This window comes from Lolium perenne, chromosome 3, assembly GCF_019359855.2.
Source record: "Lolium perenne isolate Kyuss_39 chromosome 3, Kyuss_2.0, whole genome shotgun sequence".
NCBI lineage: Eukaryota > Viridiplantae > Streptophyta > Magnoliopsida > Poales > Poaceae > Lolium > Lolium perenne.
In genome coordinates, this window is record NC_067246.2 from 188,319,103 (window position 1) to 188,331,281 (window position 12,179).

At 46.2% G+C, this 12,179-nt stretch overlaps 1 protein-coding gene across 1 annotated transcript; it reads left to right on the top strand.

Moving 5' to 3' along the window:
- The first annotated feature begins 1,924 nt into the window (after window positions 1–1,924).
- Window positions 1,925–4,611, top strand: LOC127342886 (pentatricopeptide repeat-containing protein At5g55740, chloroplastic). The gene has a single exon (XM_051368914.2). It carries the CDS (start codon window positions 1,975–1,977, stop codon window positions 3,799–3,801), a length of 1,827 nt encoding a protein of 608 aa, XP_051224874.1. The 5' UTR covers window positions 1,925–1,974; the 3' UTR covers window positions 3,802–4,611.
- The last annotated feature ends 7,568 nt before the right edge of the window (window positions 4,612–12,179 follow it).

Below are 12,179 nucleotides of genomic sequence, written 5' to 3' on the forward strand. Positions count from 1 at the left end.
GGATGATGGTGGTCTTGGTTGACGCGCAGGACATGGCAGAGCAGCGAAATGAGCGACAACTTCAAGTGTTCGTCAACTTCAAGGGTGCTTGACCTTGTGTCGTGTGGGTGATGAGGTGACTCTTGACTTTGGTCGTTGGTGTGTCCGACACCACTTCTGGCGTATGGTCTTGTGTGCAGGCTTCTTCACCTTTGTGGGAGCGTCTCGGGTTTGCTCCTCTCATAGCAGGCGCGGCTTCTTTTCTTCGACAGCGGTGGAAGATCAGCTAGCACGGTGGAGCGGTAACCGTTGGGTGTGTTTGTTTGGTTGGCATCTTTTTATGGTCTCTGGCTTGTCACCGGGAAGGGCGGGCGTGGTCTTTTTTGTTGTTGTTGGGATGACTTGACCTTGTTTGTATCGATTTTCCCCTGTTTATTTTTTAAAATGAACTTTTTTAAGTTAATGTGTACGAAGAAGTTTTTTCCGTTCGTTTCAAAAATAAGTTGAGTGTAAATGTGGAGAAGATATGTCACCGAGACCACATGGGGAATCTTCCTCCGGTCCGAGCAGCCAATGCTTGGACGCCGCGTTAGAGCATCTCCAACAGGCGCTAAACCTCCATTTCGGCGCGCTGCAAACCGCTGGCGCGCGTGATACCGAATTTTCCTCCGCCGGAGGCTCTATTTTGCAGCGCGCGTTGGTGCGGGAAAAAAGCACCTCCGCCGGAGGCTCTATTTTGCAGCGCGTTTCGACCATTTTTTCAAAATTAATCAAACGAACAATGAAAATTTGATCGAAAATACGAATATTATTAAAAGTTCAACGATACAGCGCGACATAGAGGACGAAAATGCAAATCTAAAGCTACTCGTCCGACTCCCGGTCGTAGTCCGACGAGTGGGTGCTCGGAGTCGTCTCCGACACCGGCGTCGTCGTCCACTCGAAGGAGGAGGAGGAGGACAGAACAATGGTGGACGGCCCTGCGCCGTTCTTCTTTTCCTCCTCCTTACTCGCCGCCTTCTCGGCCCTCGCCGCCTTCCTCGCGGCGGACTCGGCGCGGCGCTTCTCGCGGCTCGCCTTCTTCTTCGCTTTGAGCGCCGCCTTCTCCTCCTCCTTCTGCGCATAGAAGGCCTCCGTGGCGGCGACGTCTTCGGGGAAGCGGCGCGCCCACTCGAGGCGCAGCGCCTCGTCGCGCTCGGCGATGAGGAGGCGCTGCTCCAACTCCCGCTGTCGGCGCTGCTGCTCGCGCGTGATGACAGGCGGCGGCGGCGGCGCGAGCATCTCCGCTTGCTCCCGCGTGAAGACGTCATGGAAGTTCATCGTCCGCCGGGAGCGGCCGAGACGCCAGGCGACGGCGTCGTACGCCCGCGCCGCCTCGTGCGCCGTATCGTATGTGCCGAGGCGGATCCGCTCGTCGCATGAGCGGATCTCCGCGTCGAACCGGCCGCTCGGCCGCGCCCGAACGCCGTGGTAGCCGGAGGCGGGGCGGCGACGCGGAGGCATCGTCAGAGGCGCGGAGGCGGAGCGTCGGCGGGAGAGAGGGAGAGGTGGGGGAGAGTGCGGAGCGGCGCGGAGACGCGTGGAAACTTCAGTCAGTTGGCGCGTTCGCGCGTGTCGCGTTTATAGCGCGCGCGGCAGCGGACGCGGCAATTCTCCCGCGCGGGATAGCGCAAACGCGGATGCGCGGTAAAGATTTTAGCGCGCGCCCTTTTTTCCCGCGTCCGCTGGAGCTGCGCGCGAGCGCCCGCGCGTGCCAAATCGGTAGTTTTTTTGCCGCGCGGCTGTTTGTTGGAGATGCTCTTAGTCAATGATCTAGCATCGCACTCGGGTCATGATACATAGAGCCCATATAAGGCCCAGAGAACTGTGAAACAGAAAAAGTTAGCCTAGCATAGATTCTACGAGGCCCATTAGTGGGTGAAACATCGACCTCACGGTCATCACGGCCCTTACCCTCTTATCTTCCACTTCTGAACTCCATGGCGCGGCACCGCCATGGCTACGCTCCCTCTCCCCCTTCCCGCCACTCCGTACCCACCCAAACCCCACGAGGCCCCGCGCCCCGCCTCCCTCCACGCCACACTCGCTTCCCTCTCCCAGCACGGCAGCGACCACGGAAGCCTCCGGGACGCCTTCGCCCTCGTCTCCCGCGCCGAGAGCCAGTCGAGCCCCGCCGTCGGAGTCGCCGTCGGCCCGGAGGTGTACGCATCCCTCCTGCAGTGCTGCGTCGCCGCGGGGTCCCTCCGCGCAGGAAGACAAGTGCACGCCGCTGCCGTCAAGCGCGGGCCTTACTACTGGCGCCACGCCTACATCGGCACCAAGCTCGCGGTCTTCTACGCCCGCTGCGGCGCGCTCGCCGACGCCGAGCGCGTGTTCGACGCGCTCCCTAAAAAGAACGCCTTCGCGTGGGCCGCCGTCATCGGATTATGGAGCCGCGCCGGGCTGCACGCCAGGGCCCTCGCCGGGTACGTCGCCATGCTCGAGGCGGGCGTCCCCGCGGACAACTTCGTCGTGCCCAACGTGCTAAAGGCGTGCGCGGGGATCGGGATGCTCGAGGCCGGGAGAGCATTGCACGGGTACGCATGGAAGGCGGGGTTCGGGGAATGCGTGTACGTGCTGAGCAGCCTGGTGGACTTCTACGGGAAGTGCGGTGAGGTGGACGATGCGAGGGAGGTGTTTGATGCAATGCCGGAGACGACCGTGGTGACCTGGAACTCCATGTTGATGGGGTACATAAACAATGGGAGAATTGATGATGCTGTAGAGCTGTTCTATCAGATGAGGGTTGAGGGCGTGCTGCCCACGAGGGTGAGCCTTCTTAGCTTTCTGTCTGCATCGGCGGATTTTGAAGCTGCCGACTGGGGAAGGCAGGGCCATGCCGTGGCGGTGTCGAGCGGATTAGAGATGGACGTGATTTTGGGGAGTTCGATCATCAACTTTTACTGTAAGGTTGGGTTAGTGGAGGCCGCAGAGGCGGTGTTTGAGCAGATGGTGGAAAGAGATACTGTTACATGGAATTTGATGATTGCTGGGTATTTGCAGGATGGACAGATCGACAAGGCTTTTGTCACTTGTCAGAGAATGTTGCAGGCTGACCTTAGGTTTGATTGTGTGACGTTGGCTTCCCTTATCATGGCTTGTGTGAAATCCTGCAGCGTGGAGATGGGCAGAGCTGCTCATGGCTATGCAGTTAGAAACAACCTTGAATCAGATATAGCAGTTGCTTGTGGCCTGATAGAGTTGTATATGAGTACTGAAAGAACTGAGCATGCACGCCGGGTATTCGATGTCATGAGCTGTAGAGACATGGTCATGTGGAAAGCAATGATTTCTGCTTACGCAGATCGTGGCATGAGTTGTGAGGCTCTGAAGCTTTTATATCAGATGGAACTTGAGGGCACATCTCCAACTGCAGCATGCTGGGATTCAGTTATTTCAGCTTTAGTGAGTCATGAGCAGTTCGATAAGGCTCTAGATGTCTTTTATGAGATGCTACTAACAAAAACACGCCCCAATCTGCGCACGTGGAGCCTGTTAATAAGCGGCTTATCTCGAAATGGTATGCACCGTGAGGTAATGAATCTGTGCTGCAAGATGCAGGAAGTAGAGCCTGCACCAAGTCCAACAATATTTTCTGCAGCACTTCTTGCTATGAAAACTGCAGCTTCAGTACAATGTGGGAAGGCAATGCATGCGTGCATTGTTAAAAAGGGCCTACTGCTGTCCAAATCCGTGATGCAATCCCTGCTAAGCATGTATGTTAGTTTCAGTGACAAAAGCACAGTGGAAAGTTTACTAAGATTGCTTGCTGCTGTACAGTAAATAATGCAGCTGTACATAGTTACATATCGTTTGCACATATGGACTTGCTGATATACATCATCAGATGGCTATTCTTTGAATGAAGTTCACATCCAATCATTCTAGTTGGTTAAGTAGATACATATTCCGTTGTAGCTTACATAGACAGGCTTTTGAACAGCTACGTCTTCTACACACTTTTGTTAACTTCTCTGTTAATGGTACGGCGATACAGCATCTGAATCTGATTGAGAGGCATTTTCACAAGAGAGCAGAAGGTTCCAATCAGAAAATGAGTAAGGTGAGAGAGTAGTAAATAGTGCTTGTGTTGGCACAGAGCCTCTCTAAAGCTTGAAGCTACAGAAGCTTGAATTATTTGCCAAAAAAGCATACAGTTTAGCTTTGGGATTGCTCACCCAGAGATATTCTCTATTTGTGAATTGTGATGTGCCCCTAGTTTCCCTTTTTTTTTTTGTATTAGAATGTGTACTCTGCACTAGCCCTTTTTGGGAAGGACATGGTCTAGATGTGATGCATGGATTATTGTTTTAGTTCTTGTTACAGTTCATACAATAGAGTAAACTGACACCCTGCAAACTGTAATTGTTTCGTTGCAAAATACATGCTTCTCCAGAGTTTCAAAATTACTGCATGAAATGGCAAAAACTTCTGCAGTATACGTGCAGAGGTAGACACTTTTTTTACGCTAAAACAGTAGGACTTTGTAATTATTCATTAATCATAAAAATATGTACATACTTACATAAGGAAGGAAAAGAACTAAAGAAGAACGGAACTCGGAAATTATTTTGTATCCAATCTTTAAGAATACTGGCTTTCTCCTGCTTTGCTCTATGTATAACCAGAGCAAGATCATCTTGTAGTTGTCTTTTCCAGTTTTGAATGGACGCTCTTTCATTCTTGAATATTTTCCGATTCCTTTCATTCCAGATGTTCCAACATCCTAGAATTGTCACTTTGATATGAATCTTTTGATGTATTTGCTTTCCTGTAAGGTGGACCTCATCATAGAAAGAAATTCCTCTATTTTTTTCCTGGTACAATAAAATTCCAGCACTGCTGTGCAAAATCGCAGTCCCAAAAAAGTTGTTGTGTTTCTTGTACTCCTTCACAGAGTACACAATTGTAGCTTGGAAGGTACATTTTTCCTTGGAGTAAGTTTCTTGTGTTGTTCTGTCATATAACACCAGCCAAAAGAATACTTTATGTTTTAACATACTTCCACAATTTTTTTGAATAAATCATGCGCTGTTGCTTGTCCAATTATGAGACGATCAAATTTCATTGAGGAGAATTTTCCACTCCAAGGGTAAATCCACTTATCATTGTTCTGGGTCAGTTCAGTATCTACAATAATCTGTTGTAGCTCTTCATACTGTTGGAAGCTTGTACAGTAATCGGTCTGTGAAAATGTTCTTCAAGGTTTTCCATGTCAAACATGCTTGTACTGAGATCTGATTATTGTTAGAGAAGGAGAAAAGTTCTGGCAATTGTTGTGAGAGTGCAGTACCATGCCAAATATCATTCCATGGTATGTGGTAGTAGCACCATTTTCCACTATACTAGTGACCACTTGCTTATAAGTACCTATTAGTTTAATGCGAGTTTTCCACCAGGGAGATCCTTCCAATTTTCCAGCTGGCAATGTACTATTGTATGTTCCCCATATCATTTTAACCCCCAGAGAGATCAGCTTTATTGAAAAATTTATGCAAGTTTTTCATCATGAGTGCTTTATTATGAGTTGCCACATCTACAATTCCCAGCCCTCCTTGGTCCTTGGGTTTGCAATCTTTCTCCCATGCAATTAGGGCTGTTCCTTTATCTTCCATTCCATATTTCCTCCAGAAGAAATGTCTTAAATATTTATTGACCTGCTCCAATATTGATATTGGTATCACCAAGCTACACACGAAGAACGACGGAACAGAAGTGAAAACAGACTTTACTAGGTGCAGTTTGTCTCCATAAGTTAAGAAAGGTGAACATCCTATCATCTTTTTTCAATTATCTTTAGCAAGGGAATGAAGTCATCCGTCTTTAGTCTGTGTGTACTCATAGGGAGTCCTAGATATGTAATGGGGAAGGATCCCTCCGTGCATCGCAATAGTGTTGTAAGAGCTTGCATTTTTTTTCTTGGGACACATTTATTGGGGCCATTACTGATTTGTGTTGATTTACTTTCAGGCCAGTAGCTGTAGCAAAAGTTTCTAAAATACTTTCAACAACTTCCAGTTGCACCTCACAAGCAGGCATTACTAGGATTGTGTCATCGGCATATTTAATTATTGGAAAATCAGGACAAGAAGTCACGGGTATAGGCACTTCAATAAGTTGGTCTTGCATCGCTTTGTTTATTGCAGCCTGGAGTAGTTCAGATGCCGGAACATATGTTAAGGGAGAGAGAGGATCTCATTGTCTAACTCCCCTTTTACAAACAAATAGTTTTCGTGGAACTCCATTAAGCATAAAGGAAGTTCCTGGGATAAACATCATATCCAACCAGGAGAGGATTTGGATTCAAATCCCATCTAATCTCCTTCTCTAAGGGTGTGTTCGGTTCTGGAACGGCGTGGGATGGAATGGAATGGTTCCATCCCCGCGTTCGGTTTGGAAAAAAAAGAGGAACATAATGGTACCGTTTTTTGTTCGGTTGGGGGACTTGGAGAACAGGACGGAATGTGGTTAAACTAAACTTGTGTCCCAAAATCGTAGTTAACAATGGCAAATAGCCTTTTAAATCTCAAAATCTTAATTAACAAGGTCTAATGGCATTTTTAATCTCAAAATCGTAATTAATATTATTTTTTGTTCGGTTGGAGGAATTTGGAGAGTAGAATGGAATGAGATTAAAGTTTAATCTTTTGTCTCAAATAGTAATTAATAGTGGAAAATGGCCTTTTAAATCTCAAAATCATAATTAAATACGGCTAATTATTTTTCGGCTGGATTAGTGGAGTGCTTCGTAATTAATAACGGCTAATTTACAGCCGTTCCACCATATTCCACCGTGGGTGCATTCCGTGTATAGGGAGAATATTTCCTTTCGAGGAACCACTCGGTTCCATTCCATTCCACAACCGAACACAAGAATTGGCTCTAGGTGCGGAACGGTTCCGTTCCATTCCACTTGGTTCTGAAACCGAACACACCCTAACTCCCCTTGTACTGCTCAATCATATCAAACGCTTTCTCTAAAAATTTAACACTATTATATTATTTTTTGATTGGTTACATTGGAGGTATTCATAGGTCCAGGCATGGCAATATGAGTAGATCTTGATTTTAAAAATCCATATTGATTTGTGTGTATAATCTTCAGTATATCCTTTTGCAATCTGCTAGCGAACAACTTAGTAATGATTTTTATTGAACAGTTCAGCAAGGAAATAGGCCTGAATTTCTACTTTTTCAGAATAAGAGTGATGTAGGATGAATTTCTACTTTGAAATTTACATTTCCTACAAAAAAAAGTCTTCAATGAGCTGAGCAATAATATCCTAACAAATTTTTACAAAAGCATCATTAAAAAACCATCTCGTTATGTTGTATGAGTTGTTTAGGCCAAAGTTCAATTCTGGTTGCAAACAAACTCCCAATCTGTTTTTGAAAGCCCTCCAAAGAATAGCTGCCTTAACATTATGATCAATTTGTTCTTCTCCCTGTTCATCCTGAAGCATACTTAATATGATTCTGCCTGAATTTTATTGTTGCTTTAGAATGAAAAAGTTTTGTATTAGAACCTCCAAATTTTGCCCATCGGAGCTCTTTGTCTCCAGTAAGTTCTTTGATGATTAGTGAGAGATAGCAGGTGTTGTTTAAGAATGTCTCTCCCATTCCACTCTTCGGTATAGAGAAATCTGAATTCTTGTAAAGTATCATAGTGTAAAATTGCCTAATTTGTTGCTAGGATGGTAGTACTTAAGTTGGAGAGATTTTTTGCCCATATTTTTATTCCTTTTTTGAGGCTCTTGAACTTAGCATTCAACCTTTTTGCACTATCACTTTCTTTAACGTTATGCTCCCATATGTTTTTTTACCACATTTCTGAAGTCTTGATGTTCTAGCCAGTAATTCTCAAATCTGAACACACTTGATTTTGGAATGCTTGATCCAATCTGCACCACACAAGGAGTATGAGCTGATATAGGTTTTGGCAGAGGAAAGGCCACAGTGTTTGGATAGTTTAATGTCCAAGATTCTGAGGGGAAAAATCCAATCTAGCTTCTCCAGTAATGGTGTCTCCTGCATGTCACTCCAAGTGAAATTTCTGCCTTTTAGAGGTATATTTCCACAATCCCTAGATTACTTATAGCTTCATTGAATTTGAGCATGTCTTGCACCTCTCCTCTAGCTCTGTTTCTGTTTTCGGGGTATCTTACATAGTTAAAATCCTCAACGATAAACCAGTCTAAGTCATCTGGACTCTGAATATTTTGGAACCAGTTGATAAATTCTTCCTTTGCTTCAGCCATACAAGGCCCACAAATATTATTCAGCACCCACGAAGCCCCTCTATGGACAGAAGTGAGATGTACAGAGATAGAATATTCCTCCTCAAAGATCTTTTGTCCTTGAAACATATTCTCATTCCAGATTATGATTAGGGCACCTGAAGCTCATTTGATGGCAAGAATTCAAATTTGTTAAATCTTCTAGGGCAAAATTTCCTTACATAAGCTGCGTCAACTCATCTATTTTATTAGAAAGAGCATTCCATTTCTGTTCCAGCAGCCAGCAAAGAGAGAGTTTTGCAGTAACATTAATCAAGTGCCAAAAACATTAATATGGTAAACACCATTTATGTACATCGGTCCATATGCTTGTTTGCAGAGCAGTGTATCCATGGCAACTTACCCGGTCAGCCCCATGATTCACTGCTCGGCCATGGCGGAAAGGTAGTGTGGTCGAGGCGATCCGGCTTTAGCAAGGCAGCCACGTGAGAAAGTGGGCACGCTCGCTCCACGGCGCAACGAATGATGGATGGAGCCCCCAAACCGATTGCACTCCCACCCCCACCATGTGTCTTCACCAAAAGAAAGCGCTTGATTTGGGTCACCCGTCTTTTCCCTCCAGTTCCCTACCCACCCATCTCGAGTGAGCGATTGCTCTCTGCTTTGATGTGATTCTGTTCTGTTTTCCTGGGTAAGAGTAGATCGATCTGATCTTGCATGTGTTTCTCTTCTCGACTTCTCGAGGTGCCGCGAGGGTCAGTCGTGCCTGGGCCACGGCTCTTGATCGAGCGATTCTTGTAAGAAACGGCTTGTCATGACATCCGTGTCCGAGCGCAGAAAGGGCACATGCGATCTGGATTTTGGGGATTGCATCATCACATTATCATATACATGGTCCATTCTTTCAAGAACTCAGGATCATGTTCATCGGACAACAGTTCTTGAGACCTCTCCGCAGGAGCGCAGTGCAGATCCTGGTCTGTGGCATGTAGTAGCAGTAGCTTAGAGAGGCTTTGTAGTTGACGGCTCAAACCGTGTGGGCTTCATTGGTACCTCCTTGTTTCTACCTATCTTCCACAAATGATATTTTCAGTTTTCAGAGACAGCAGAACAACTATCTTCAACTGCTCGTCGTGGTGGCAAACTCGTGTCTACCGGTTTCACGCATATACCTCATACACAAGTTTTAAAAAATATTTGAACTTTTTTCTAATAATAACAAATTTGTTTTAGCTTAGTAGATTAGATTTTTGCAGATTAAGTTGAATGAATTTTTCCGTGGAATCACTCGATTTTGTTTTTTGCTCAACAACTACATACTTAAATAAACTATAAGATTTGTACACTTTTCTAAAATATATCCGCGCGGCGGCCGTCGCGCCGCGCCGGCGCGCCCCTTCCTCCCTCCCCTAGCCCTCCTCTGTGCGATCTCCTCTCCGCTGCCGCCGCCCGGAGCGTCGCCGGACAAAGCCCCTATGGCGCGGCGGCGGCCTTCCTCAGCCTGGCGATCGGGGTGCGACGGCGTACCTCCACTCCTTTCAAGCGGCAGCGATCCGAGATGGCGGCGACTGGGGAGATCACGCATCGGCGACGTTTGTGGTGGTTGTTGGCCCCGAGCCCTTTGGCTGTTGATCTTCGGCTGTTGCAGGGTTTCCTCTTGGCTATCTCTGAGTCACAGAGGGCGCCCGGGATCTGATCCGGGTTTGGTGGTGGTGGCTTCCTTCTTCGCTGGAGGAGGTCGGCTGGTGGATGGGGTGGCGGATCACGAGATCCGTTTACTCCGGCGATGAAGATCTAGTCGACAACGAGCTAGCGGTGACGGGGCCACCAGTGAAAACCGCGTCTTGACATCGTTCTTGGCGGATGATGGCGGAGGCTATGGGCGTCATTCCCTTGCGAAGGCATCATCTTTGTTGGCCTCTCCGTTTGCTCTTGCCGATTTGGGGGCTCGTGGCTGTCGGTGAAAACCGTGCCACGATTGGCGGGCGATGGCGGCGTTAACTGTCGCTTCCTTCTTGAAGGCATCGTCGTCGCAGTCTGCGGCTACTCACTCATGCTGCTCCGTGGGAAACCCTAGATCCGGGTCTCTTCCTGCGTCGTTCTACCTCTTGGGGCATCGTTTTTGGAGCATCGGTTAGATGGAGGTGGATCTTGCTGGAGTGGTGTTCATCTACCACATTGACGTCGATGATTCTCGACAGCGTGGAGCTGCAGGGTATCGAAGACGGGCGTGGACTGTTGGACCCGTGTAGGATGGTGGAGCTGTCTGGCGTCATGGTGACATCGACGGCAGGTCTGGCAAGGTCAATGCGGTGATCCCTCTTGAAGATGGGTACGAGGAAGATGGCGATATGATTTCTGTGGCGTGTGTACTGGCGTGCACTCAGGGTCCGCTTGAATGCTTCTACTTCTCACCCGCCAATGGGTGGCTTGGGAAGGCATTCAGTTTTAGATGATGTGCGTTTGGTGTATTGTCAGGGTAATGGCCTTGTTCATGGCCACCCCCTTCATCCCTCTTGTAGGCATAGCGAGTTGTCGCTGGAAAGGTGGCTTAGGGTTAATCTTTGTATCTCCCTTGTAAGGCTTTGCGAATAATTTAATAAAAAAAACCGTGTGCATCCTTTGGATGCAGAGGCTGGGGCGATGCTCCCATTTCGAGAAAAGAATGTGCGATTTATTCATCTATTTTTTAATTCACATTTGATTCCTATTTGTAAAGTTAGTGACTAATGTATTTGATATGCAGTTGCACTTTTAATATACACATGCTGCACTTTTAGAAATGCAAAAGTAGTGTATTTACCATGTGAAACTGTACTTGCTTAAATTATTTATATGAAACCTGTGATTTTATTTGATTTTTCATTCGATTGACTTGTTTGTGAATTTTAAGTTGACTAAGACATTTTTATCGAAGTTCCAAGCTACAAAAGGCAACATTTGTAACAACATCACAACAAATCATATATGATGCACACAAGACACAACCAACACTTTAACACAAGCTAAAAGGAAAGAAAAAAGAACAACCATATTGTCGACGTATTAAAAAATCAGTACCTAGCGCCTCTTAGCTTCATGACAACAAAGCTACACATTCCTTAACCAATAGGAGGAAGGAGTGACAAGTGATCCCCTAAATGTCAAAGACTAGAGTCAATCTATACTAACAAGGTGGTCCCCAGCTAGGCCCATCAGGCATTAAGACGGACCACTAGGCAGGGGCTCCTCAACCCAAGGGCCCATGCAATCGGTTGAGACCGCTCAACCACCATCTTGGAGTACAAGTCACGCTAAGATCAATCTGAGGTTTCTACGAGGTACGATTGTAACCGACCCAGATCCGATCTGGGATATCTCGTTATGGTTTCTTTACTTTCGTAGATCACCTTTGGCACCTTGAAGAGCATGGAGCCCCTTATGTGATTTTGGTAATTAATGAAAATTTCTATGGGCTAATATTTACATTGAGTTATACTTTAAGGGTTTGTCCACAAGCAATGTTTTAGCCATATGTTGGCTTCAAGGTTGAAAGAAGAAAAAGAAGAAAGTGAACAAGTTTAAATGATGACCAAGATGTTTATGATGTGATCCAAAGATTGGTCTTGAAATAATTGAGCCTATGTAAACCTATGTATTGAAGAAGAATATTGAGTGAGCAATCACATTAATCTTCAAGACATCATCATAATTAAGAGGATAAGAAATGATATAAGGTTGATCAAGATGGAAGTGCAAAGAGTCGATTTAACTTGATCAACACACAAATTGTAGATAATGTACCGAGTGGGATCAAGTGATCTTGTGTACGATAAGTAATTATCAATTTTGCTTTGTGAACTAACCCATGATGTATTTGTGTGGTATATATGTTTATGTGTGGTTAAATATCTATCCATGGGCGTGCATCAATAGGAAAGTATC